General features: G+C 59.4%; 11 protein-coding genes across 11 annotated transcripts; 7 read left to right on the forward strand and 4 right to left on the reverse strand.

Moving 5' to 3' along the window:
- The first annotated feature begins 2,403 nt into the window (after window positions 1-2,403).
- SDRG_12927 (hypothetical protein) lies at window positions 2,404-3,494 on the forward strand. The gene has a single exon (XM_008619011.1). The coding sequence runs from the start codon at window positions 2,492-2,494 to the stop codon at window positions 3,359-3,361; it is 870 nt and encodes a 289-aa protein (XP_008617233.1). The 5' UTR covers window positions 2,404-2,491; the 3' UTR covers window positions 3,362-3,494.
- A 661-nt stretch (window positions 3,495-4,155) lies between these two features.
- SDRG_12928 (hypothetical protein) lies at window positions 4,156-5,332 on the forward strand. Its single transcript, XM_008619012.1, has one exon. It carries the CDS (start codon window positions 4,179-4,181, stop codon window positions 5,202-5,204), a length of 1,026 nt encoding a protein of 341 aa, XP_008617234.1. The 5' UTR covers window positions 4,156-4,178; the 3' UTR covers window positions 5,205-5,332.
- An 853-nt stretch (window positions 5,333-6,185) lies between these two features.
- On the forward strand, window positions 6,186-8,154 carry SDRG_12929 (TKL/DRK protein kinase). The gene is made up of 4 exons (XM_008619013.1): window positions 6,186-7,344; window positions 7,399-7,536; window positions 7,586-7,787; window positions 7,832-8,154. Exons 1-4 carry the CDS (start codon window positions 6,212-6,214, stop codon window positions 8,102-8,104), a joined length of 1,746 nt encoding a protein of 581 aa, XP_008617235.1. The 5' UTR covers window positions 6,186-6,211; the 3' UTR covers window positions 8,105-8,154.
- Window positions 8,120-10,288, reverse strand: SDRG_12930 (hypothetical protein; the record flags this gene model as incomplete). Its single annotated transcript, XM_008619014.1, has 8 exons — window positions 8,120-8,262; window positions 8,309-8,411; window positions 8,453-8,568; window positions 8,611-8,830; window positions 8,873-9,000; window positions 9,044-9,327; window positions 9,371-9,929; window positions 9,976-10,288. The coding sequence occupies 8 exons, from the start codon at window positions 10,286-10,288 to the stop codon at window positions 8,120-8,122; spliced, it is 1,866 nt and encodes a 621-aa protein (XP_008617236.1).
- Window positions 10,289-10,489: 201 nt separating this feature from the next.
- SDRG_12931 (hypothetical protein) lies at window positions 10,490-12,446 on the forward strand. The gene is made up of 4 exons (XM_008619015.1): window positions 10,490-11,589; window positions 11,635-11,931; window positions 11,978-12,076; window positions 12,118-12,446. Exons 1-4 carry the CDS (start codon window positions 10,529-10,531, stop codon window positions 12,410-12,412), a joined length of 1,752 nt encoding a protein of 583 aa, XP_008617237.1. The 5' UTR covers window positions 10,490-10,528; the 3' UTR covers window positions 12,413-12,446.
- Window positions 12,447-12,605: 159 nt separating this feature from the next.
- Window positions 12,606-15,389, forward strand: SDRG_12932 (urease). The gene is made up of 6 exons (XM_008619016.1): window positions 12,606-13,233; window positions 13,278-13,889; window positions 13,935-13,957; window positions 14,004-14,505; window positions 14,551-14,666; window positions 14,709-15,389. Exons 1-6 carry the CDS (start codon window positions 12,634-12,636, stop codon window positions 15,343-15,345), a joined length of 2,490 nt encoding a protein of 829 aa, XP_008617238.1. The 5' UTR covers window positions 12,606-12,633; the 3' UTR covers window positions 15,346-15,389.
- A 132-nt stretch (window positions 15,390-15,521) lies between these two features.
- On the forward strand, window positions 15,522-17,374 carry SDRG_12933 (hypothetical protein). The gene is made up of 5 exons (XM_008619017.1): window positions 15,522-16,085; window positions 16,132-16,330; window positions 16,386-16,854; window positions 16,909-17,040; window positions 17,088-17,374. Exons 1-5 carry the CDS (start codon window positions 15,569-15,571, stop codon window positions 17,337-17,339), a joined length of 1,569 nt encoding a protein of 522 aa, XP_008617239.1. The 5' UTR covers window positions 15,522-15,568; the 3' UTR covers window positions 17,340-17,374.
- Window positions 17,371-19,856, reverse strand: SDRG_12934 (TKL protein kinase; the record flags this gene model as incomplete). The annotated part of the gene is made up of 9 exons (XM_008619018.1): window positions 17,371-17,594; window positions 17,638-17,929; window positions 17,974-18,071; window positions 18,123-18,343; window positions 18,391-18,630; window positions 18,677-18,823; window positions 18,868-19,013; window positions 19,060-19,221; window positions 19,269-19,856. 9 exons carry the CDS (start codon window positions 19,854-19,856, stop codon window positions 17,371-17,373), a joined length of 2,118 nt encoding a protein of 705 aa, XP_008617240.1.
- Window positions 19,857-21,507: 1,651 nt separating this feature from the next.
- Window positions 21,508-22,769, reverse strand: SDRG_12935 (hypothetical protein; the record flags this gene model as incomplete). The annotated part of the gene is made up of 6 exons (XM_008619019.1): window positions 21,508-21,677; window positions 21,752-21,927; window positions 22,006-22,289; window positions 22,334-22,403; window positions 22,452-22,639; window positions 22,681-22,769. 5 exons carry the CDS (start codon window positions 22,767-22,769, stop codon window positions 21,803-21,805), a joined length of 756 nt encoding a protein of 251 aa, XP_008617241.1. The 3' UTR covers window positions 21,508-21,677; window positions 21,752-21,802.
- A 325-nt stretch (window positions 22,770-23,094) lies between these two features.
- Window positions 23,095-25,011, forward strand: SDRG_12936 (hypothetical protein; the record flags this gene model as incomplete). The annotated part of the gene is made up of 10 exons (XM_008619020.1): window positions 23,095-23,466; window positions 23,541-23,648; window positions 23,696-23,986; window positions 24,035-24,151; window positions 24,192-24,290; window positions 24,339-24,471; window positions 24,516-24,580; window positions 24,623-24,727; window positions 24,777-24,864; window positions 24,909-25,011. The coding sequence occupies 10 exons, from the start codon at window positions 23,095-23,097 to the stop codon at window positions 25,001-25,003; spliced, it is 1,473 nt and encodes a 490-aa protein (XP_008617242.1). The 3' UTR covers window positions 25,004-25,011.
- A 36-nt stretch (window positions 25,012-25,047) lies between these two features.
- SDRG_12937 (hypothetical protein) lies at window positions 25,048-26,084 on the reverse strand. Its single transcript, XM_008619021.1, has one exon. It carries the CDS (start codon window positions 25,969-25,971, stop codon window positions 25,144-25,146), a length of 828 nt encoding a protein of 275 aa, XP_008617243.1. The 5' UTR covers window positions 25,972-26,084; the 3' UTR covers window positions 25,048-25,143.
- Between the last annotated feature and the right edge of the window lie 681 nt (window positions 26,085-26,765).

Consider the following 26,765-nt stretch of genomic DNA (forward strand, 5'->3'; position numbering starts at 1 on the left):
GCGGCTGCAACCAAGAACCGCAACCATGCCTTTCGTGGGGCATTTCGATCCGGAGGGCGACACACCAGCCCCTGCACACACTGGGCCATTGACGCAGTACGTGGCGTCGCCGGCTACGGATACGTAGACGCAGCCGGTGGCAGGTGCAGGGGTTGCCCTGTACTGCGCTGCCCATGCCGCGATTGCCATCAGCAGCGTTCGCTTGGCCGCGATGTCCGTCGGAATGCTGGCGCTACCTTGATAGAGAGTGCACGGCGGCGTGATCGTTGCCATGTACTTGGTCATCGTTGAGTAGTACGCCGCACACTTGGTTGATGCTTGAAACGCTCTTACGGCGTCGAGGTCGGCAGGAATCCAGTTGGAGCGCAAGACGTCTGTGACGGGGATGTTGAGATCTGTGGCGCAGCCAACGAATGGACCGTTGACCGAACTAGCACCAACAAAAAGAGGGGCAAAGTTGGATGCACTGCAGTTGGCTGCAGATGCCGTGGCTGTCAACGCGATGAGAAGGGCCGCCTTCATCCCAGTTCCAAGGAGCGAGAAAAATGCGATGTGATGGAGAGCAAAGCACGTTCAGCACACGGCACTGAAATAGATGGTCTATTTCGCCTTGGGGGCCATGATGGAAAACGCCCACTGAGGCGGGCAAAAGCGTCCACCAATGATGCTGCATCGACACATCAAGTATGGAGCTGTTGTGTCGTCTCCCTGCACTGTAGATCGTATCCCAACGTCTTTTTGTCCCTATGCTATCACGCACAACACTTGACAACACGCAGCTCTGTGGTGTGGCCCATTCACCATAGCACCGTGACCGAGACGGGCTTGCGAATGAATGTCTGTGGCGCACAAAACACACAGGTAAATAAATGACTAACCATTGACTCTGGAGCAGTGTGACGAGGCTTTGTAGTGATATAGAAATTGGATGATCGATTTGTTGCCTCAAACTATCTCATTCTCGTGCAACATGTCAAGAAACGCTAGCCTCAAGTCTCCATACGTGTGGCTGGAATGTTGCCTGTTAGGTAGAGCATAAGTATGCTCGTTAAGTAGCAAACGTATCGACGAGATTAAGCGTCCAACCCCTTTATGGTACGGTTCATCATTCGCGCCTCGAGCCCTGCAAATGCCAAGAGCAGCACATAGGCTAGTGAAATTACACTAGAAAGTTGGTTCGGAACGATAGTTTAGGATGCCGTTTCTGTGTGTTGCTTTGCGCACTGTGGCCTTGGCTTTTTTATACTTACTGTTAGGTCGAGTCGAACCTATCTAGTGCAAGTATCCATGGAGCCAACTGCCCTGAGAACAATGGGTTGCCCGGTTTCAAGCAGGCTCTCGACGCGGGCGCATCACGAGGCAAGTTCCAGCAACCGAAAGATGAGGCTTGTAGTTGTTGAAGTATGTCGATATAATTTACACTGAACCGGTTGAGGCTTGTAACCTGTAGTACGAAGTCGACCAGGCGCGACGGATGCAGGTTTTGGCCTGATGCATCCTATAGCTTTGCCTTTCAACACGTGGCGGGAGTAAACACAAAACTACGCGCGGCGGTGTTCGGGTCGCATCGTACAGACGACCCGTGCAATCCTACTCGTAATTTTCCATTCTTGGCCGGCTTGCAGTGTCGTGGTCGTTGTACGATCACCCATGTCGTCCTTCCAACGGCAATGTGAGTCTTATGGGCAAGATGTTGGGACGCACCTGCGCGTGCCTCCTCAGATCTGAGTCCACCTCTTGGTTGCTTTATTGAGCCGCCACGTGGGTTGCGATTCTGATCTTGCACCAGATGGTGTCTGAGTTGTCGTTGTTGTCGTTGGGTCGTCAGCGATCGTGCGGCCGGCACAGAGTACTTGTTGTGGTGCTCCGTTCCGCACAGCGAGTGTGATGGGCCGCAAAAATGATCAAATGGTGATTTGTGGCGGCGGCTCTTCCAACTGCTCGTACATAAAGACCATAGTTCCTCCTATGCGTCTCTTTCGTAAAGAAGATCAGGGCGACAAGCAAGTTCTGGTCCGAGAGACGGGCAGACACACACCGCACCCGTTGGAATGCTAGCTTTTCACAGTGGGTGGCACATCCTGAGCATCCACTGTCTCGCATCTTGCCAGATTCCTCGACACAGAAATTGTGTGCCTTGACACTGCTGCGGCATTATCTTTGCTTTAACAGTCACGTCTTGAGAGAGATTTGCCGACACAGGCAACAAGTGCTCACTCGTATCGCCGTTTGTCAATGGGTTTCGTCTTTTCTAATGAATGCAAAGTGCAATGTGGAACGCATGGGTGCGAATGGTCGCGCACCCACAACCAACTTGCGTCGCACGCTGGGAAAGATACTTTGACGTGGTATGCACCCAGATCGCCGTGGTCCTTACGCCGACAAGAAACAGTAGTAGATCCTGCGGAGCAGTTGACACGACACGAGCGGAGAGACTTCTCACCAACCTCACTTTTCCATTCGCCTCGCCGAGTTCACTACCACCACTACCATGAAGGCCGCTATCATCCTCGCCGCTGCTGCCTCGTCGGCTTTTGCCGTCGAGTGCTCGCTCGACCAATTCATGCCGCTTGTCCCGATCGCGACGGACCCGAACGGCCCGTTCGCCAAGTGCGCTGCGGACATCCAGAAGCCGGTGACCAACCTCATGAAGCCGTCGTGGATCCCGGAGGACCTTGCCACGGTCAAGCTCTTCGGCGCCTCGGACAACTGCAAGAACTTCTTCGCGACCGTCACCAAGCACATGGCCACGATTGCGCCGCCGTGCACGCTGACGCAGAAGACGGGCCCCACGACGTCGGATGTCGCGGCCAAGCTTTCCTTCGACCAGGCCATCAAGGGCTGGACTGCGTTCTACTCGCCGACGGACAAGCCGACGGACGCGCCCAAGCCGACGGACCCGACGAAGCCGACGGATGCCCCGAAGCCCACCGACCCGACGAAGCCCACGGATGCTCCCAAGCCCACGACGGCTGGCCCGGCCCCCGGCCCTAACCCGGTCCCCGCCGGTTGCACGGATGTCTCGGTCGTTGGCGATGCCACGTATTGCATTGCTGGTCCCATCTGCTCGGGCTCTGGCCTCCTTCCCGCTGGCACCAAGTGCCCCAAGAAGGGTGACCTCGCTTCGAAGGACTGCCACAAGCACCTCAAGAGCTACACTGAGGGCGGCAAGTGCATTGCCCCCGCCGACACGGTCTGCGAGAAGATCCCCTCAGGTGCCTACGGCTGTGTCGTCTCGAAGGGCACGGCCGCCCCCACGCCGGCTGCCTCGACTCCGTTGCCGACGCCTGCTGCCTCGACGCCCGTGGCCTCGACGCTCAAGCCCACGCCGGCCCCGACCAAGCCGTCGCTCCGCTTCTAAGCGTACTCCATCCCTGAAGGATACCCTTTCTACTTGAAGTCGTTGTCGTGATGCCGCTTTCGCGAGTACTTGTCGAACTGTTTAGCTTAACTTTCCACCAACGGAATATATGCTGAATGATGTTCTTGCCCATTGCGCTCATTTTATTGGTCTCTTTCTGGCAACGAGCATACAACTCTAAGCTTAGTTCCGGTCCGTCTCAAGGTGATACTTGTAGCTCAAATGCACCTGCGGATTTCATTGACAACTGCTCACTTTTGTTGCTTGTCATTTGTGGTGTAGGCTGCAAGCGATCCCAGCCTGCAACCCATTGATATTTGCTCGGTGGATGTGCTTGGTGGTGTTAGCTGTCAGGAATGTGCAAAGGATCGACTGCACCCATGATCAAGTGGCTTCCACTCGTCAGACGAGGAAACCTTAACCCTCCCAGACCTAAAGGCGGATAAGTTGGCGACTACAAAACCTGTCGTTATGCATTCGCTCCTATGATTCTATATTGCTCTTTGGGGGCGTCCTCGAGGTTTGTGTACCGTCGGAACTCAGATAACCAATCGTTCTTGGTCGTGTGACTGTTAGCACTGGCGAAAGCATTGAATCCACAGGACCTCGGAACGAAACTGGTGCAAAACCTGGAGACAGTGAGCCCTCCAAGAAACACGAACAAGCCTTCATTGGCTTCCTGTGACAATGAAAACCTCTTGGCAACACATTTCTGATCCACGACGACGGTCGCCTGGATTTTGACCAATCAAACGGCTTGAAGACGAGTGCGATCTTAGGCGTATTTGGCAATTCTCTCCGGAACGGCAAAGTCGAAATGGCCGTCGACCACGCGACGCGCGTCGTGACGCTCTCCGTCCTGACGAACGTCGCGATCGTCACGAGCATGGCGATCGTCGTCTTCTCGTCCCACTCGCTCGCGCTCATCTCGGCGCTCATGGAGAACGTAGTCGACCTCTTCGTCCAGGGCCTCCTATGGTACGCCAACTACCAAGCCTCGAATGCACCCGACATGGCCAAGTTCCCCGCCGGCACGTCGCGCTTCGAGCCCATCCTCGTTGTCTTGTCGGCGACCATCATGAGTGTGATCTCGGTCATCGTTATCTACGAGTCGAGCATGCGCCTGCACGATGGCTTTGCGAGTGGCGAGCCGGATGGGGCCGTCATGTCGACGACCGCGATCGTCATCTGCTCGTGCGCCGTCGCCATCAAGATTGGCCTCGTTATCTACGCTGGCTTTGCACTGAGGATTACGCAGTCGAGCTCGGTCAAGGCGATTCAACAAGACAACATCAACGACACGGTCTCGAACGCGTTTGCGATCATCGTGTACGCGATTGCGGCGTCGGACCCGTCGTTGTGGTACATTGATCCCGCGGGCGCGATTCTCATCTTTCTCGCCATCCTCGTCATCTGGGTGCGCACGGCCAAGGAGCAAGTGCTGCAACTCGTCGGTGTCTCGGCGTCGCCCGATTTTATCGACGTTGTCAAGGAGCTCTGTGACAACCACCATGCGAGCTTTGCGCTGGACATCATCCGCGCCTACCACTTTGGCAACAAGTACCTCGTCGAGCTCGAGGTCGTGGCGCCCGCTACGATGACGGTAAAGCAAGCACACGACATCTCGCTCCAATTGCAATTCAAAATTGAGCAGCTCGACGACGTCGAGCGCGCGTTCGTCCACGTCGACTACCAAACGCGCGCGTACGACGAGCACGTCGTGTCGCGACTCGCCAACGCCGTCGACCTCTTCGGCGGCGACGGCCACGAGCTCTCGACGCTGACGCCCCGCCGCTTGGCGACGCCCAAAGCCACCGAGTACGAGCTCGTTCATGCGTACTAAGCTCGTCGTTCTCCCCAAATTTTGTGGCCAAATCGCGATTTCACAACTCTTTAGGGGTATTAAATGCAGGCCCAGAGAAAGACACTAAGCAGCGAGACGCTGTAGAGAATGAAACCAGTTGGACTGGATGGCTCTTCGTTCGACCTGCGGCCCGGTTGGAGATTTGAGTGGATTGTTGGGGGCAATGTCCAGAACGTTTGCGCCAGAAGCGTGGGGTTTCGACGGAAGATGGGTGGGAAGCACCGCAATACCCGGCCCGTACGTTCAACATGTACGTCTTTTGGCGACGGTACGACCAGTGGCGTAGCGCACAACATCGCTTGTGGGTTGACGGGTAAACCAGATCTGGATCGGGAACACCGATCATGCCGTGCGTGTGCGGATCGTCACGACGCCCATCACTCTTGCTGAGCTGCGTCGTCTTGTCCCATTGGTGGCAAGGATGCTGTGCGATCATGCTGTGGTGTGCGATGGCAAGTCGGTCGACCACCGCCGCAAGGACATTACTTGGCCTATGGTGCCATGAGCCAAGTCTCGTCTGCGAGCAAGCCGAGGGGTGTACAGACACTGATTTTGCGACACAGAGCCATGCGAAGCTATCACAGCGCACTGCTTGGTGCTCGTAGCTGGCGCCGCATTCCGCGTTGCTGGAGTCGCCGTTGCATGTCAATGGCCACGCGCCCAGGCATCATTACTAGCGCCCGCTAGTGCCCAGACGCGTGCAGCGCTGGAGCGTAGCGCCCATATCTGCATCGCCGCATGGCTTGGCCCATCAATCGAGGCTGTGGCAGGGGCAGACTCCACGAGGGCAACCAAGCTCCCAGCCTTCTTGCGTCGCCAGCTCGCGGCTTCGTGGCATCGTGAACTGCCAAAATGCATACTGTTTTAAACCAAGTTGCTGGCACTGGGCTTGCTTTGTCTGTTGTATGCAAACTGAAAAAAACACTTTGGCCCAACGTCCGTGAAACTCGATATCCAGACAGCTTATTCAGCGGATCCATCGCGAGATGGAGGAATCCATCGACCGCACCGACGACATGTTCGACCACGTACTCGCGGGGTCGCTCTGCTTCCTCGGCATGGCCATCTGCATGTACATGAAGTTCATCCGGCGGCAGCGGCCCGGCTTCGAGCTCGTACGCCCAGCCAAGGAGATGCATAGCCCGCCAGCCCATGAGTACAGCGCCTCGATCGCAATGGACGTCAAGCAGCCGCCTGTCGTCGTCCCTAAGAAGGCGACGGGTCCCGCGCATTACGTTTACCAGCACCCGATGCGCCGACGAACCCATAGCTCGATGAGCGGCCATCCCGAGCCGCCAAAGCCCCAGGACACGCCCACGGTACTCGCGATCGAAACGAGCATCCCGGAAGAAAAGTTTTACGCTGCCAAGCCAAGCCAAGGCTATCCGTTTAGTGGCAACCTCGAAGATGGCACTGCGTATACAGATGAGCGCAATACGAACCGGCCGTTTGGACGGGCGGCCAAGCCCGAACCGCGGGTCTTGAGTCCGACGCGGCCGCGGCAACCGTACCGGACCGTCGACGAGTTTGTCAAGGGCACGCCGATCGTGGTTTCGCCCACAAAGAGTGAGATGGATCTCTTTGCCTCGGAGACCGATAGCCTCCTGCACCTCGAGAGCCAATCGACGCGGCCATCGGCTCCGTTTGGGGCGCCGCTGCGGGAGCCGATGCCGTTCCCGCCACCGATGGCGCCACCATTGCATCGCCAAGCGTCACCGCTCGACGAGCACGGGAAGCGGCCCTTTGGAATGCCCGAGCAGCAGCAGCCGGCGCAGATGCAGATGGAAGTCGCTCGCCAAGCACACATCCCGCTCTTTTTGCACATGCCGCTGCACGTCGCGCCCAAACCGCCGCCGATTGAGAGGCCCGCGGAAGCAAGCGCACTGCACCGCACGAGTCACGTGGAGAAGCGGCCGTCGCGCGGTGCGTCGTTCAACTTTCGTATTGACTTTGGCGCGATCGCGCTCGGCGAACTCATCGGCCAAGGCGCGTTCGGCACCGTGCACAAAGGCATCTGGCGCGATACGCTGATCGCTGTCAAGATCTTGCAGTGCCAGACGCTCACGCCCGACATTCTCGAGGAGTTTGAAACGGAAGTGCACATTATGAGCGTCCTCCGGTCCGTTCTCAGCTGCGCCTTCGTTCCACTCGATGCTCATACCCAGTCTCGTAGTCACCCCAATATCTGCCGACTACTCGGAGCGTGTCTCGACCCACCGACGCGGTGTCTCGTTGTCGAGTACATTCCCATGGGGTCGCTGTGGTGCGTCCTGCGCCAGCCCGTCTCGATCGACTACGCCAAGCAACTTCGGTACGCTCCACAGGATGATACATCGATGAAATGAACTCACGTGGAGTAGGTTCGCAAGGGACACGGCCCTAGGCATGCACTATCTACACACCTTTGACCCACCGATTCTCCATCGGGACCTCAAGAGCCCCAATTTGCTCGTCGACGATGACTTTGGCCTCAAGATATCCGACTTTGGTCTTGCGCGCGTCAAGGCGCACCAGCAAACGATGACGGGCAACTGTGGCACGACGCAGTGGATGGCCCCCGAGGTCTTGCGTCCCTAAACCACTCACGTGGCTCACGCGATTCGTAGGTGCTCAATGCCGCCAAATACACGGAGAAGGCCGACGTCTTTTCGTTTGGCATCGTCCTCTGGGAGACGGTGACGCACGCGTGTCCATACGACGGCCTGAGCCAGATCCAGGCCGCGCTCGGCGTGCTCAACCATAATTTGCGCCCGACGATCCCGCCCGAGTGCCCGCCGTTCCTGAAGAAGCTCATGACCGTGTGCTGGGGACCGGACCCAGACAAGCGGCCGACGTTCCATCAAGTGCTCGACATGTTGCAGAGCGTCGAGTTAGAGTAATAGTCGTTATATAACCTAGCATCCAACGCCGTCGGTGTAAATGTTCCACACGAAGATGCCGCCTTCGTCGCCGACCGTCACGAGCTGGCGGTCGTCCGGGCTAAACGCAAGCGACCGAACGCTGCCCGAGTGCCCGATCCCGTCGACCAAGAGCGCGCCTACGCGTACCACTGCAGCACGCGATTCCTCATTACGACGACCCACCCGTGTCGAAGGACCAGAGCTTCACCACCTGGTCCGTGCCCCCCGTTGCAAACAGTGGCAGTGCGTGGGCCACAGCAATGCACGTCGCTTCGTCCACATGCGCCTAGTAGAGCATTGGCACGAGTGCAGATGGCCCGTGAGAACCTTGGTGATGATGTTGATCGGCGTCTCGATCCGGAGGTCCCAAAACGAAATGCGCTTCTCTTGCCCCACCGTGAGCACGATGCTTTGGTTGCGCGAGAGAGCGACCGCGTTGAGGCCTACGGATTTTGTGCAGGAAACGCCATTGTGCCAACGCGTACCGCCCATGCGCTGGATGTGGGACGAGATACGCCGCTCGGAGCGCAGCTCCCAGCACAAGAACGACTTGTCGCGGCTGCAAGAGAGAAGGTGCACGTCGTCGTCAAAGAGGGCGAGGCCCGACACCGTCATCGAGTGCTCCTTGAGGTGCGAGACCATGTCGCGCTTGCGGAGGTCCCAGACGCGAACGTCACCCCCAGCGCCGCCGCTCACAATGAAGCGCTAACCTTTTGTGAGGTGGAGATAGACCACGCTACTCGGCACCTGGTTGTTGCTGAGAGCAAGCGCCGTGACACCGCCCGTGTGCGCATTGTCGATGCTCCAGAGAAAATCCCCGTTGTCGGAGCCGTGGCACCGAATGCAGCCGTCCGACCATCCCGTGAGCAAGATGTCTAGGCCAACACCTCAATCGCAAGTACAACCGAGGTCGCGTACCGAGCGAGTAGGCGAGACAATGCGGCATGCCGGCGTCGTGCACCGAAGCGGCAACGACCACCGAGTAGTCGGAGGCGTCCCAAATGCGGACAGTGCAGTCGGACGCAAGCGTTGCGAATCGGTCCGACTCTGTCGCAAAGGCGACGGCGAGCACACCGCGGAAGTGGTTTTCGCACAAGAGCGCCGAGGTGAGCTGGCCGCTTGCCGCTGTAAATTTGACATGGTACATGTTCCCGTGCTGCGTTCCCGCGAGAAGCTCGAGCGTTGGCCGCCCAACCGTGCTCCTAAGCAGCTCCGTGAATGACTGAGTACCCACGGCTTATGTACGCGGCGAGACTGAGGCCCGAGACTGGCCCGACAAGCGCGACCTTGGCCGAGTCCACATAATCGTGGTTGAAGTAAAGAACGTCGCCGTTCCCGCCTCCGACGAGGACACCCGCGTCCAGCGCCACGATCGACGAGACCCCGCATGTGCACGCGGAGATGCTGTGGAGAAACCGGCGCGTCTTGACGTTGACGACGGCAAAGTCGCCGCTGGTCGTGCCAGCTACCAGCGTCTCGCGATCCGGTGTGAACTGTACGCACGTGTAGTCGCGGACAACGGGCGCGCCAAACTCGACCTTGGCTGGCGCGAGCTCCCCAGACGCTGGGTTCAGCACCCAGAACGTAAGCATGCGCGCACCGCCGGTCGCAAAGAGGTACGACGTCGTGTCGCGCCGCTTGACGTCGCGATGGAAGCCGCCCCAGGTCACGGCGAGAACGTTCATTTGGAGCTTCTGCTGCGTGGTGACAATGTTGCCAGTCTCGAGGTCCCATATAAAGATGCGCCCGTCGCGCTCGGCCCCCACGGTGCAGAGGAGTCTCTCGTCGTGCGAGAAGGCGACACCTACAGCTGCAGATTGAGCCCCGTATGACCTGACAAACAGTTGGACCATTGATGCCAAAGTCATGCTCGGAGAAGCGGTGGAGAAGGCGCCGCGCAGCATAGTCCCACACGAGAACGTCCGAGTTGGATCCGTACTGTCCTGATGCGAGGAGGCCGCCGGTCGGCGACATGGCGAGGGCCGAGATGTTGCCGTCGTGGCCGCGCAGAAAGACCTGGTTGTGCGGGTCCGAGAGCGACGCAATGACGATGCAGCCGCCCGCGGGGTAGACATACTCGGCACCGTTCGGGTGGAAGTGCAGACCCGCGGGAATCCCAGAGAACCCGATCGCGTGCTCGAGCTCCATGACCACCGACGCCATTCTCGACGCCCCTTCGCTCGATTTTGGATCTTTTCGCCGCCTTTTTTTAAACGAGCGAGTCCCGTTGCCACGCAATCGCATCCTCCTCGCAAAGACCTCTTACACGCACTTGGCCACATACACTGGGAGGACAGGAGCTATGCACACGTCCTGGAGCAATGTCGACGTTGCCTTCTTGGCTCGTCGCATTTTCGAAGACCGGAACGTTCGAAAAACAAGATCGCGACTTCACACTTGAAAATGACGCACGAGTTGCAGCCGCTCGTGGCCACGGCCCGTCGCAGCCGACCGCAGCACCGCTGGGTCGTCCTGCTCGGCATCGCGGCCACGTGCTTGCTTGCATATTTTCAACCGTCCGACGAGCAGTTGCCATTGCTTCGGCCCCCAGCGCTCGCGACAGTGCGCGTCGATTTGGCGCCGAACGCGTCGAGCCCCCGCGGGTACAATGCTGTTGCAACCTTTGGCGTGCGCTACGACGCCCAAGACGCGTACGCGTACGCGACGTTCAACGACAGCGTCCAAGCCATTGGGTGGTCGCAGCTCTGGGTCCGCGCCGCGTCGCCGGCCCACGACGACCGCGACTTGTCTGCTGTCATGTACGCAGCAGGGTACGCCGAGGGGGCGCTGACCCATGCGCGCATCCAAGAGCACTACCTCAACACGTACGAGTCGTTCTACGGCAACGACACGATCGCGCCGGCCAAGGTTGCCCATTGGTTGCAAAAGCACGTCGCGTACCTCCAGGCGCAAATGCAAGGTCCGCACAAGGACCTCAACACGCTGCGCTACTGGCGTATGCTCGGTGGTATCTTTGCGCAGATTGAGGGCTTGGCCGACGGCTACAACGACCACGGAGCTGGCACCCCGCTCTCCGTCGCCGATTTGTTCTTTCTCAACTCGGACGGGGACCTCGAAGACTTGATTCCGGCGATCAATGCGACCGACGCCGCCGTCCACAAAGAAGGCGATGACGAAGGCGCGTCATTGTACGAGGAGCTTACCAACCTCAAGTGCTCGGCGCTGATTCGGCTGCTCCCAAACGCGACAGACCTTTTGTGGGGCCACACGACGTGGGACATCTTCTCGGCGATGAACAAGATGTTCAAGCATTACGACGTGCCGCTGCCCGAAGGTGGCGCGCGCAGACGCATCTCCATGTCATCGAGCCCGGGGTACATTTCGTCGGTCGACGACTGGTACCTCTTGGACAGCGGCCTCGCCGTGCTCGAGACGACGAACGGCGTCTACAACAAGACTTTATACGAGCACCTCTCGACGCGCAGCGTGCTCTCGTGGATGCGGTAGTCACGATGACACTCCCGTGTCGTCAACGTGCCATTCCGTAGGTCCAAGGTCGCCAACGCCCTCGCCACCGACGGCCCGACGTGGGCCGACACCTTTGGGCGCCACAACAGCGGCACGTACAACAACCAGTGGATGATACTCGATCTCCACCGGTTATCGCCCGGCGTCGGACTGGCCGACGGCGGCCTCACGATCCTCGAGCAGATGCCTGGCGCCGTCGAATCGAGTGACATGACGCATGTGCTGCGCGACCAAGGCTACTGGGCGTCGTACAACGTCCCGTACTTTCCCGCCATTTACAATGCGACGGGCTTTCGCGCCAAATTCGATGCGCAACGGTTGGCTCGCGACGGTTGGCACAACCAATGACGTGGCAGCCTGTAGGAGCTCCGACTGGACGTACAACCACACGGCACGTGCCGAGATTTTTCGCCGAGACGCCCCTCGCGTGGGAACGCTCGAAGATCTCAAGCACCTTATGCGGTAGTAGCATTTGCTTGCGACCTACTGTTGAACGATCGTAGGTACAACGACTACGAGAACGACCCGCTCTCCCAGGGCAACCCGGCGTGGGCCATTGCCGCGCGCTATGACCTTGCGCACGGCAGCGCGTTCAAGCTCCACGGAGGCATCGACTCCAAGGTGTCGTCCTTCCAGCGCGGTCTAAACTTGGAGTGCGACGCGATCCTGGGACCGACCTCGGAGCAGCAGCCGGCGTTTCAGTGGGCGCCAGAGCTGGAGGCGCCGCATCGGGGGCAGCCAACTGCGTTCAAGTTTCCATTTGTGACCATGCGCCACCGCGAGTACCTCCACGACTAAGTCTAACCTGAATGTTCCGATTCCGTGTTCCCCAGCTTCCTCCACAGGAACCTTCCTCAACGCAGGATCGCAAGTCCTGGGATTTACCCACGTCCTCGTGGGGCAAATAGCTCAGAAACGCCACACGTATGTGGGTTTGTCCCAATGTATCACACGGCACGGCAATGGGAAAAACTCTCGTATCCGGATTGTTGCGATCTTCGCTCCAGTCAATTCGAAAGATGCATCTGAGCCCCCGGGAAGAAGACCACCTGCGCCTGCACCAGGCCGGCGTCCTTGCGCAGAAGCGGCTCGCGCGGGGCCTGCGCCTCAACTACGTCGAGGCAATTGCGCTCATTGCCACCCAAATGCTCGAGCTCATTCGCGACGGAAAGTCGGTCGCCGAGCTCATGAGCCTCGGGAAGACGCTCCTCGGGTTTCGCCAGGTCCTGGACGGCGTCGCGGAGATGCTACATGACGTGCAGATTGAAGGAACGTTCCCTGACGGGACGAAGCTCGTGACGGTGCACAGTCCGATCTGCCGCGTCGACGGAGACCTCGCCCTCGCGCTTTACGGCTCCTTCTTGCCCGTGCCCGACCTCGCCGTCTTTGGCGCGTACGCACCTTTGAAGAAGGAGTCGCTCATTCCAATGGACGGCGACGTCGTGCTCAACGCCGGCCGTGAGATGCGCCATCTGCGCGTGACCAACCTCAGCGACCGGCCCATTCAGGTCGGCAGCCACTTCCACCTGATCGAGACCAATCCGCTTCTCGAGATGGACCGCGGCCGCGCGTACGGCCAGCGTCTCAACATCCCGTCGGGCACCGCCGTGCGCTTTGAGGTACAGTCAGCTTGCTCGATATCTGCATCTCCCATTGCGCTTAGCCCGGTGACTCGAAACTCGTGTGCACCGTGCCCATTGGTGGCCACCGCATCATTACCGGCGGCAACAACCTCGCGTCGGGGCCCGTTGACGAGTCGCGCGTCGACGGAATCGTGGCGTCGCTCATGCAGAAAGGCTTCCACCACGCGCCAATGCTGTCGATGCCGCCGACGCCGCCGACGCCTTGCCGCATGTCCCGACGCAACTACGCGCACACGTTTGGGCCGACGACGGGCGACATTCTCCGCCTTGGCGACTCGGAGCTTCATATTCGCATCGAGAAAGACTACACGGTCTACGGCGACGAGTGCAAGTTTGGCGGCGGCAAAGTCCTGCGCGAAGGCATGGGCCAGGCCACGGGCCGCTGCGCCGCCGACGTCCTCGACACGGTCATTACGAACGTCGTCATCGTCGACTACTCGGGCATCTACAAGGCTGACGTTGGTATCAAGCACGGCCGGATCTCGGCGATCGGCAAGGCGGGGAACCCCGACGTCATGGACGGCGTCGACCCCAACATGGTAATTGGCGTCAACACCGAGGCGATTGCTGGTCGCGATCTCATTCTAACGGCTGGTGGCGTCGACACGCACGTGCACTTTATTTGTCCGCAGGTACTAATCTGCCTCCAAGGTGGTGCTGTCATGTACTCTGTGTAGCTCTGCGAGGAGGCGTTGGCGAGGTGCGTCGAGCTACTGCCAACGTATGTACCCACAGCGATCTTGTAGCGGTCTCACGACGCTCGTCGGTGGTGGCACGGGACCTGCGACGGGCACGAAAGCCACGACGTGCACGCCGCACCCCGATCACCTGCAAAGCATGTTGCGCGCCACGGACGGGATCCCGATCAACGTGGGCTTGACGGGCAAAGGCAACTCTGCGTCGCACACGGGGCTTCAGGACATCATCGATGCCGGCGCTGTCGGTCTCAAGCTGCACGAGGACTGGGGCACAACACCCGCGACGATCCATGCGGCGCTCGAGGTGGCCGAGCTCAACGACGTGCAGGTGACGATCCACACAGACACGCTCAACGAGTCGAGCTGCGTCGAGCACACGATCGCGGCCTTTCAGAACCGCACCATCCATACGTACCATAGCGAAGGCGCGGGTGGCGGCCACGCGCCCGACATCATCACTGTCTGCGGCGAGCTCCACGTGCTTCCGTCGTCGACCAACCCGACGCGCCCGTTTACGAAAAACACGATCGAGGAGCACGTCGACATGCTCGTACGTGGTCTCCACGTTGGTTTGCACTGATCATCCACGTTTTAGATGGTGTGCCACCACTTGGACAAGAACATCGCCGAGGACGTGGCGTTCGCCGAGTCGCGCATCCGCGGCGAGACGATCGCTGCCGAAGACATTTTGCACGACATGGGCGCCATTAGGTAGACTTTTTCTGTGCATAACGTCGTCTACAAGCGACGTAGCATCATCTCGTCGGACGCGCAGGCGATGGGGCGCATCGGCGAGGTCATCACGCGCACGTGGCAGACCGCCGACAAGATGAAGACGCAGCGCGGCCCGCTTAGCGACGACGTTGGCGCCGACAACTTTCGCGTCAAGCGGTACGTGGCCAAGTACACGATCAACCCCGCGATCGCGCACGGCATGGGCCACCTCATCGGGTCGGTCGAGCCGCAAAAGTGGGCCGACCTCGTGCTCTGGAAGCCGAGCCTCTTTGGCACCAAACCCGAGATGGTGCTCAAGGGCGGCGTCATCGTCTACGCGCAAATGGGCGACCCGAACGCGTCGATCCCGACGCCCCAGCCCGTCAAGATGCGCGCGATGTTTGGCGCCCTCGGGAAGGCCGTCGGTCCGACCTCGATCGCGTTTGTGAGCCGCGCCTCGGTCGACAAGGGGGTTGTCGCCAAGTACGGGCTCTCCAAGCACATTGAGCCGGTGCGCCATTGCCGCAGCGTCACCAAGCGCGACATGAAGCTCAACGACTGCCTCCCCAAGCTCCGCGTGGACCCCGAGACGTACCAAGTGACGGCCGACGGCGAGCTGCTCACGTGCGCCGCCGCGTCGACCTTGCCGATGACGCAAAAGTTTTTTTTGTTTTAATCCCTAACCTATCCAGCAGATAGTATACATCGGATAGTCGCATGGGTTCGGAGAGCGTTGAGATGGAGGAGAGTCGGTATTTTGGCGGGAAGCGGCGGTGGCTGCCGTTTGGCTCGCAAAGCCTTGGAGACGTTTCTCTTGATGTTTGTATACTGATGCCATCCGGAAAAGATACCACGGAAATGAACGTTGGGGAAGATCCCACATTTGCCAATCGCGCAGCATGAAGCGAGGTCGCCGCGCCCAAGCCAACGAGCCGACCGAGACGCCGCCGCAGCGCGCGCGCGTCGACGGCGAAGCCCCGCGGGGCCGCGGCCACGCAGTCGTGACGGCGGCTCGAGCGACCTACTTTGCGACGGGGTCCACGGCGCCGATCAGTGCGCCCGTCGAGGTCGCGCCGTCGTCGGCCGAAGAGTGGCCGGGCATGTTCAACACAGCGTACAGCCTCGACCGTGGGCGCTCGGCCGCGCAGGCGCAGCGCCAAGAGGAGATCGAGAAGCGGGCGGCGGCGGCGGCCGAAGACCTCGCGCTCTGGGAGCCGAAGACACCGACGCGGTCGCTCGTGCGCGTTCAAGCGATGGTCGTTCCGTCGCTCGTCGACCTCACGTGCAAGGTCATTGCGCGCTCGATCCACTCGTTTCAACAGCAGTACAGCGAGTACATGGGCGAACGGTCGTTGCAGTTGTCGCGCGCCAAGATTGCGACGCTGGTGGCTCAGGACCGCAAGCTGGACGCATCCGGTACGCCCGATCGCGATTCGTCGTCTTCTCACGCTACCCTCGCTAGTGCTGCCCTTCTTCATCTACCCTGGCGTCATGGAGATCGACATCCCTGACTGCTCGATGCTGGATGAAATGTCGTTCGTGTCGGCGCTGCAAGCCTGTCAGAAAATCGAAAAGGAGGAGCAGATCGAAACACGCTTTAGCATTCTCAAGCTCGGTATCTGCGGCCGCTGCATCTCGGACCGCGTCCTCGACAACCTCAAGTAGCCTCGTCATGTATTGGCGCATTGTCTTATCATCGTGTGGCTCGATGTATAGGGTGGCGCTCTCGACCGTCGAAGAGATTCGTCTCGACGGCTGCTACCGCCTCTCGGACGACGGCGTAGCGTTCCTCAAAGCCACGTGCTCGGACGCGCTCGAGAGCTTCGAATTGAGCAGCAACCAGCGCATCTCGAGGGCGAGCATCGAGAGCATTAGCGGCTGGAGCAACCTGCACACGCTCTCGCTCTCCGAGTGCCCGCAGTTTGAAGACGCCGACTTTGGGCCGCTCGCGGGCCTCACGCAGCTGCGGAAACTCACGCTAATCCAGCTCGACAAGGCCTCGGACGGCCTCCTTGAGATGCTCTTTGGCGACAAATCGAACCTCGCGACGCTCGAAGAGCTCTCGCTCGCCCGCTGCGCGCAACTCACGGACGCCGGCCTCGCGCACGTGATTGCCAAGTGCCCGAAGCTCGTGCACCTGGACGTGACGGACGTTGTCTTGCTCACGGACGTGACCTTTGCCGCGGTACAATACTCTTTTAGCTCTTTGACGCCAAGCGAGCGACCGGCTGTGGCATAGGTACGGTCGCACGGCCTGACGCTGCGCCGCGTCTTCTTGCGACGCTGCATGCTCGTGACGGACGCGGGGATCACGGATCTGGCTCTAAGCGCCAACCAGCACCTCGAGGTGCTCGACATTTCCAGCGTCTCGGTACGACGGCCTCGACACACTGCATTGTCGCGTCATGGAGCCGCTAGGAACTCACGGGCGCCGCGCTAACGGCGCTGGCGACGCACTGTGCGAGTGGGCTGCGCGAACTGGACGTGTCGTTTTGTCGCTACATTCGCGACGCCGACCTCGGGCTCCTCACCGACGTGTGCAAGGAGCTCAGCGTCCTGCGCCTGTACGGCTGCACGCAGATTTCGCGCCGCTTCCTTCAGGGCCATCGGCGCGACGAGCTCATGTGCGCCGGCCACCCGCTCCTGACCGGTCTCAAGCTCGTGGCGTAGCACTATTAACTTAGTAATCTCGTCGTTTCTACTACCGCGTGAGCGTCGGCGGCGTCGGGGCTACGAAATTGAGGCCGTGGTAGTCGCGCCGTGTCAGCTGCGCGCGGACGGCCGGAAGCACGTCGAGGATCTGCGCAAACGTCGGGCGCTGCGCCGGGTCCTGGTGCCAGCACGTCTCGACGAGCTGCATGAGACTCTCGGGGGTGTCCTTCGGAAACGGCGGCCGCATTTGCTGCCGCGCCACCGCGAACGCCGCTATCGATCTTGATGAGTTGGATGATGGTACCGGGTACGGTACCTTGGATCGGCGACATGCCCTTGAACGGCTGCTCCTTGGCGATCATCTCCCAGAGAATCACGCCGTAGCTGTACACGTCGGCCTTCATCGAGTACGGTTCGTGGCCAATGACCTCGGGCGCCATCCAGCGGTACGTGCCCGTCTCGGCCGTCAAGTCGGACGAGTGGCCGATCTCGAGCACGCAGCTCAACCCAAAGTCCGAGATCTTGACCGTGCCGTAGGCGTCCAGGAGCACGTTGCCCGACTTGAGGTCGCGGTGCATGATGGAGCACAGATGGAGGTAGTTCATGCCCTAGCAGTGGTGTTGGCCGGGCGACCCGTCGATCAACTCGATACCATGGCGATCTCCCGAGCGATGCGGAAAAAGTCGATCGGCGTCGGCTTGCGCTGGCGAATGAGGTCGGTGAGCGCGCCGCTTTGCATAAACTCAAAGACTAGCAGTGCGCTGATGAGTGATATGACTAGACACATGGAGGGCCGAGTACCGAGGCAGTACTTGGGCGGGTTGATGGCGACGCCGAGGAAGAGCACGATGTTGGGGTGCCGCAGTCGGCTCACGACCGCGACTTCGCGGTAGAATTCGCTCAGGATTTCGTCGCTCAGACTCTGGTTGTGGTGCGACACGTTGATGACCTTGGCGGCGATGAACGTGCCGCGCCAAATGCCGCTGAACGTCTGGCCCGACCGGCCAGTCCCAATCGCGTCGCTAGACAGAGCACAGTGCAGAAAATACTCTTCTCACGGAGGACGTACCCGAGGTGCAGCTCTGAGAAGGAGAGTTGCCACTCGGGCTTGATGTCGCTGTCGAGGGTGATGCTCGTCGACGACGTCGGGGCCGGGGCCGGGGGCGGCACGGCCTGCTGCGCAAGCCGTCGTTGCCGCTCGCGCTCCGAGTTTTCCGCGGCCTGCGCACTGCGCTCGAGGTTTTCCACGATGCGGCGCTTGAGCTCGGCGAGGCGGTCGTCCGGCACAAAGGACCCGCGGACGATAAAGCTACGGCAGCATGAGCGAGCGATACTTTGTAGCACGATGGTCGCACCGATCGAGCGTGACACCGTCGCGTGTCGTCATGACATCGGCGTCCATGATGCTGCCCTTGAGACTCGAGAGGCCGCGTGTGATGGCATCGAGGAGGCTGTCACGGTCCTTGGCCACGAGCACGACCTCGCACGTCGACGTGTTGACACTAAGGATGGCGTGAGCATGCTCCTAAGAGTCTGTGTGACGCACCTGCCGTCATCGTCTTTGAGGTAATGGGCGTGCAGATTAATGTCGTCTGGATTTCGGTGCTGATTTGCGAGGAGGCGGATGTGCATCGGGACGTCGTCCGGGTCCACCGAGAGGGCGTAGCGCGCTGGAAGCCGCTTAAAGTGATTCTAACATGCGTAAGAAGGGAATGCACCACGGCCACCTAGAGTCTACCTGGACATTCTCCAGCACAGGTACATACAGGTGGTTCAGAACGAGTTTGGACCCGTTCGACGACGGGACGTACGCGTCGCCGACCATTTGCTTGGCCACGGCGCAGCACATGTCGTGCATGACCGAGTCTTTGAGCCCGCGCTGGACGCCGGACGCGGACGGCTAAGCGCATATGAGATCAAAGATACTACTACAACTGCAGAAAGTACCTTGGGCGCAGCAGGGAAGAAGCTCGCGTTGTGCTTCTCAAGGTCCGAGAGGGCTTGGATTGACTTGGACTTCTTCATGTTGGACGACTCGTTGTGCGACGACTTCCCGAACGACCCGCTCAAGATGGACGACGCAGAGGAGCCGGACGACGACCCGCGTGGGCGGTGCGCGGCGAGCTCGTCCTCAGCAATGAACATGTTGGAGAGCATCTGCGAGCGCGCCTCGAGGTCGGCGTGCTTTTCCGGGATTGATGGCAGCATCTCAAACTTGTCGACCGACAGCGGCGACGGCGCGCTGTCAAGGGCGAGGCTCGCCATCGGCGCGTCTACGGGCGGCGTCAGGCTCTTGCGCGGCGGCGTGAAGTTCAGGTCCGAGTCGAGCAGCGTTGCCGAGCCCGAGCCCGTGCGCCACTTACGGTAGAGCAAGCGGGCGTCGGAGACGTGGTCTTCGCCGACGACCGGGCGCAGATGGCCGTCGTCGGCTGCGAGCACATGCGACTCGGACCAGGTGCGCTCCTTGGCGAGCGGCGACGAGGGCGACGGCAGCGACGGAGGGCGGGACTTGGGTTGCAGCTCGGAGCTCATCATGTCGCCCCTCGCCTTCAGCGGAAGTACTAATTAAATACCATTGGAAGGTGTCGTAACGAGGGCCACTCCCTCAATGTAGCGTCAATCGGCGTGAGTGACGTGTCTTCTTCAACAAATCATAAGGGTAGTTTCAACTAAATGTATGAGCATACCCCTCTTTATGAGAGAATAGCCTATGCTGCCATCTATTTATAAGGGTTTTTCTAGTGGCTTGCGCGTGCCACTCAATGAGCAGCGGCACAACAAGGCGATTATACGTTCTCACAGGGTATGTATTGTAGGCGTCCATTGCGGTATACAAACAGCAAGTGCCATCAAGATCGGATCTGAGAGGTCTTTTGGGATTGGCCACAGCCCAGCTTCAAGGTTGAAGTTGGGACTGCAAGATACGAGATTCACAACCTTTCAACAGACAACCTGAAAACGAATTTCTACAGAAAGCATCCTGCGCAGCAGGTAGCCTATCGAACATTTCGTGAATGGAGAGAGAATGCATCTTGAAGCCGCGTTGACTCATATTCATTCGCTCTGGGCTCGAGCATCTCAAAGTCGCAGCGAAGCCACGCGACGAAGAAGCAGCTCGCGAAGCCTATCACACTATTTTGCGTCGTACGACCGGACTTGCTAGAAGGCCGTTCTGTTCCAGTTCACAGCTCAAGCCAAGCGCCCTTCGCATCTGCTCTCCCACCAAGCTAGGCTTGTCGGTGACCATACAAGCGAGCACCCTACAGGGCAATCATGCCAGGCAATGGTGCTTCGTTTATACGCTGCAGTGGTGCACATGAGACGCGACTCGCGCTGGCGTACGGCTGCCGCAGCGGCTGCCGTGCTTATGCAAAAACTGACTCATAACTACGGTATTTTGGTACATCTTAAACATCCACAAAAGCTCATTAATATGCTTTTAACGGACAGTACTCTGGGCTGCACAGTGGCCTGCACGTTTTTGCGGACAGGGAGCCGTCAAATTCTCTTTCATGGATTTTTATTTTCCTCTCCAGGAATATAATGACTGGATATTTGTATGTATTATTTTGAATCGAGCATAAGCGACGCGTGAACAGAATTCAGCGGCTGCTTGTCCGCTAAAATGCTTGGCCAATCACAGGCCGAAGAAAATGAGAAAAGCGCAGAGTTTTGGCGAATAGGCGCAGAGAACAATGACCGCAGGCGGCGGGCTGCGCACGTGAGTGAGCGCCGACAGCGGGCAGCTACAGCGGACGTACCGGTATTCGACTGCTAGAACTTTACGGTTGAGGGCGCCCACCACATGTGCACTGCAATGCCGTCCGTAAGAAGCTCGAGAGCAACCTCAGCGAGATCAAGAAGCACTAGTACTGCGCGAGGTCAACATTGGGTGCGCTGTGTTAATGAGCCGTCCTCGTTAAAGGAAGCCACGGACGGATGGACACGAAGCGCGCGTCTTCAATTAAGAATGTTTCCTTGGGTTTATTAGGATGTTATAGCGTCGACGCTCAGTGGTTACCGCGTCAACGCAGTGCGCTCGCGAGTTTCAACTGGGATCGTAAATTGCCCTGTCATCTCGGCTACGGTGATGGCATCAAGGAGGTGTACTAGCACACAGGTACACACACTTTCGAGCTCCTAATGAAAAGGATGATGTAGCGTGCGTCGGCATTCGGCGCTTGCTTGCCACGCAAGTCCAATCCTCGAGCAAGGTCCCCGTTTACCTTTGACGAGTACGAGAGCCTCGGCCGAGACAACCTCGCGCGCCTCTTCTTGACCATGTAGTGGGCCTTATGTGTCGATCCAAGTCGACGGAGACGGGATGCTTGGAACACCACTCGAGCGTAGGCGACTCTACGATAGCGAGCTGCCTCAATACTCCGCAACCATATTGCCACGTCACGGAGTCTTTCTGGCCAATCAGATACCAGGGAATTTTAACGGGTGGCCTGTCCGTCAAATTCCGATCACAATTCACTTTACGAGACGGTGCAGCTGTCATGCAAGACGCGCCAGAGAGCTTTCTCCTTGCGTGCAACGAGCCGCTTGCTTCGGCGCGGCATCTGCTGAGGAGAGTACACGATGGCGTCGACATCGAGCACATCTACGCGTGGGCGAACTTTGCGAGCAGCGATGTCGTCCGAGGACAACCACGAGCGATACCGCCGCATTTTTGACTCACCTGGCAGCGCCGTGCCATCACCAATGGCGCTGGACATCGGGGACTCGTCAGCGTTGTTGTCAGCAAGGGCGATAACGGGAGGGTCGAGCGTTTGTTGGCTCGTCTCGGTGTCGTTGTCGCGGGTTTTGGCCATGTCTCCAAGAGTGCCATCGTTGCCCGCGTCGGTCTCGACTGACCAGGTGCCTTGGGTGGTGTGCGTTACCTCTGTCGTGGAGCTTGCGCTTGTTAGGTTGATGAGTTGGTCCGGCGAAGAGACAGCGCCGCGGTTGGTGCGAAGCACATACCTACCATTAGCCATCGCACCTCGCAAAATCCGCATCGAACGCACGCAATGACAAAGTCGTTGCCAGAAGCAAGTGTGATGATGTCGCCATCAGCCAGACGGTGTGGCGTATGGCCTGTATGCCTGCATCAGAGTCGATGGCATCGGAGATCGATAAGCGTACTCGACACAGGCGTCGCGTTGACAAGCACTGCGTTTATCGGTGTACCAGTCACGTACACGTCCTCGCCGGTCACTCGGACAGCTATCGTATGCTGCGCGCAGCGGCGAAGAGCTGCTTGTTGCTCTTGCGTCGCCGAGCCGAACGGGGTGCTAAAGCTCGTGCCGGCACACAAGATAAGGCTTGGCAGTCTACACGGGCATGAACGTCTCAAGCACACGCGCGAGCCTACTGGAGCATCTCGCGGTGTAGCTTCAAGCGGCGGATGGCGCGTCGCGTCGTCGCTGGCAGCGAGCTCAGGTTGAGCTCCAGGCAGTGCATGCGACTTGCAATCTTTTGAAAATGCATCCTGTCCGGTTAGATTACCGGAAATTGCTTTTGGCGTTTAAAAACAGATAATTTAATTTAACGCAACTTCGTTGAGGGATTGTTGAGCTGCAGCCTCAACATTGCGAGTAAATTTGGGTCCTTTTAGTTTCCAGTATTTGACTTCTTTTGAAATAAATATGAAGTTGCTTACAGTTAGCAAGTTAGATTTTACTCATTAAAAAAATTAATTGTATTGTATATATCTCTCTTGATTGGCGCAAAATCCAGCGGTTTGCCGAATCACACGTTGGCCCATTATTGCGATCTGTCTCGAAGCATGCAGCGGCTGCAGCAGAAGGTTGCCCGGAGCGTTCACCTCCGCAGCGCGTCCGAGGCCATTCCGTCCTCCGCGGCCAAGCTCGCCCAGGTCATCTTCGTTCCCAAGGCTGGTGACAAGGCTTCGCTCCAGAAGGCCCTGCCGATTGACGTGCCCGAGCACGCGCTCGACGACTTTGCTGGCGACGCCAAGGAGACTATGCTACTGTACCCTGGTGCAGGTCCACGCACGCTTCTCGTGGGTCTCGGCGATAAGATTGACGAAGTCTCGCTCCGCGATGCGACGCATGAAGCCATTGCGCAGCTCTCGGCCAAGGGTGTCCAGCAGGCGTACTTGCAGGCGCCGTCCGTGGCATCGATCGCTGACCGCCGTGTCGCCGAGCTCCTGACGCAGGCCCGTCCACAGCATCCACCGTTGTGTCGCTGACGAGTGTCTCTTGTGAGTAGACGTCGCTTCTTTCCAACTACCGCTTCGACCGTCATGTGACAAGCAAGGAGACCGACAAGGCGGCGCTCACCGACATTTTTGTGCAGGCCAGCGCCGAGTTTGCTTCGGTAGCTCTATTCACAGTCGACAGTATGTGCATGCATCGTGTGGCTAGGACGTGGCCGAGAAGCTCCTTGTCGCGGAAGAGACGCTGATGGCACGGAACCTCGGGAACGAGCGCTCGGACGTCGTGGACCCTGCATTCGTCGAGGAGATTGCGCGGGCGTCGGCGGCCGAGCTGCCCAACCTCACGGTCAAGGTGCTGCAGGACGCAGACTTGCGCGCCGAGGGCATGAACATGATGGCGCTCGTGGGCCAGGCCGCGGTTGTGCCGCCGCGTCTCGTGATCCTCGAGTACAGTGGCAACCCGTCGGCGCCGTCCGAGAAAATTGCGCTCGTCGGCAAGGTACTTCAGTCTCTGAAACGATCGACCGCGGCATCCAGATGGGCGTAGGGCATCACCTTTGACACGGGTGGTCTCAACCTCAAGCCCACGGGCTTCATTGAGGACATGCACACCGACATGTGCGGTGCCGCGGCCGTCCTCGGCGCCGTTCGCGCGGCCGCCAAGGTACTTTGCCCAAACTCAATCTGTCTTGACCTCGCGCTAGGCCAACCTGCCCGTGAACGTCGTCGCCGTGCTCGCCCTCGCGGAGAACGCGATCGGCTCCAAGGCCGCCAAGCCCCACACCATCGTCCAGTCGCACAAAGTACGTTGTACTCGAAAGCAGGTCCACGTTGGAGCTACTTGTGCGCAGGGCTTGACGGTCGAGGTCAACAACACGGACGCCGAAGGCCGCCTCGTGCTGGGCGACGCGCTCTCGTACGTCCAGCGCTACTACGCGCCGCACACGGTCATTGACGTGGCTACGCTCACGGGTGCTTGCATCGGTACGCGCGACCACGCCGCCGTAGCCTCACGCTGCATTTTTTAGTCGCCCTCGGCGAGTACACGGCGGGTCTCTTCTCCAACTCGGACAAGCTGGCGACGGCGCTCATCGTGCGAAGTGCCCCACACCCTTGAGAGCTCATCCAACGTTAGGACGCGGGAGCGTCAACGCACGAGCGCTGCTGGCGGCTGCCGATTTTGCCCGAGCACACGGCCGAGCTCAAGGGCAGCATGAGCGATTCGCGTAGCATGGGCACGGTACGCCCCAAGATGCCCTCGACAATTCACCATCGGCGGCCTAATTTAGGGTCGGTACGGCGGTGCCTGCACGGCCGCCGCCTTTCTGCAGCAGTTTGTGGACAAGGACGTCGCTTGGGCGCACGTCGACATTGCGGGTCGGTCCTTCAACTCGATCATTTGACGATATATCGGTTCGTAGGTCCGTCCAATTACTCGGCGCAGCGCTCGTACATGCCTGCGGGGGCCACGGGCTTTGGCGTCCAAGTGCTCTTCGAGTTCCTCAAGCGAGCGTAAATTGATTGCAAAACACGACGTGTCTCTTCAGGATCCGTCTCTGCGTGCATGTCGCAACCACGTTACCACAGCATTACCACCAGCGCAATTATTGTCGGAGCTAATATATATAGATTACTGGAGTAAGGAACAGGAGGGTGCTATAAGAACATGGACGCGGCTTCAAAGAGCATGCCAAACTCGTCGTCGCGAATCGGGCCCTGGGTCGGCGTTGGGGCGCGGCGCTGCAGCGAAAGGTGCGGTGGCAGCGGCGGTTGCCAGGGCTGGTCTTCTTTCAAATCGTGGATGATGCTGTCGGTGAGGGCGGCGTCGAGCGCGATGCTGGGCGGCGGTCGCTTGGCCTCGTCGAGAAGCCCGGGAAAGTGCGTGAGGGTTTGCAGGAGGTGGTAGTCGTCGATCGGTGGCGGTGATGACGGTGCGTTCTCGGGCTCTATCAGTTCGCGGAGCACCTCCATGTCCTGCTCGTTGAGATGCAGCATCGGGTCCACCGAGAAGGGCGCGTCGTCGGAGGCTGGCGCCTCGGCTTCGAGGAAGCGCTCCATGGCCTCGTCCTCTTCGACCGAGACGTGGTTGTCGTCGTCCGGGCCGTAGTGGCGCGTGATCTTGCAGAGGAGGTCCTTGCGGTTCTGGCGGAAGAACGGGTGCGTGAACGTGTACATGTGCGACCGGTACCGCGTGTTCTTCTTGAAGCCAAAGTAGTTGAGTTGGCGCTGGAAGCTTGTGAACTTGGAGTGCTTAAAGTACTTGGGCAGCACTGTGGTTTCGAGAGCGTGGCGGTCGAGCACTTGGACCGCGACGCCGTCCGAGGTCCACGTGATGATGTTGGCGTTCTCGTTCTCGAGCATGTCGAAGAGCGAGCGCAGGAACTTGGGCACGCCGACGTCGCGCTTCTTCATGCGCGTCACGAGCGCGGGCGGCGGCGGACTGATCATCCCAAGCGGCGAAATTGGGCACTGACTGCCGGGCATCAGCCGGCCCGCGGCAGCCAGCTGGCGCCCCGTCTGGGTACACGGCGCCTGTCCCGAGCTCGCATACAAAGCGCAAGGTTAAAGTCACTGCGATGGTGCAAACTCAACGTTCCGAGTGTGACACACTGGCCGCGTTCGATGGAAAGCATGCGGGACGCCAATTATCTAGAGGTTTGTATGCCGGCGAAACAGAATTTTATTACCGACCAGGCAGCGTATCCTGGACATGCGCCAATCAGCGGCCGATACACTTACACTGGACCAATCCCAGCGCCGATGAGCACATTGCCGCGTTACGCGGCGCCGTGGTACGGGCCCGCGTCGCCCCACTCGACTGCGGCCCTTCCAGTAGACTTGAAGTTTGGCGGCGCGGGCGGGGGGCGAACTGCAAACGGAAAGTAGCCGAGAAGGCCGATGACGACGTAATCCAAGGACCGAGTACATTACTGTACCTTTCGCTGATCGCAGTCGTCCCGATGCACTGGACGTCATCCGGGCCACCGATGCCTGACTGTCGTGGGATGAACATCAGCTGCGCAATATGCACGGTGGGCCCGGCTAGCCGTAGGTACCCATAGCTGGTACCCATCGGGTCCTCCGATGCTATTATCAGTTGCCGCGTCCTTGGCGCCATCATGGTACCACCGCGAGTCGGAAATCGATTGGCTGGCTTCCAAGCGCCGGCTCTTGCCGTCTCCTTGCGTTCGATTTCGCTGGCGCGGACGTCACGCTCTGCGACTGCACAGGCCGAGACAAGGACGGATATACGGTCGCACGCACGTGGTTGATTTTAC

The sequence above is a fragment of the Saprolegnia diclina genome (genome assembly GCF_000281045.1).
Source record: "Saprolegnia diclina VS20 unplaced genomic scaffold supercont1.54, whole genome shotgun sequence".
Classification (NCBI taxonomy): domain Eukaryota; phylum Oomycota; class Saprolegniomycetes; order Saprolegniales; family Saprolegniaceae; genus Saprolegnia; species Saprolegnia diclina.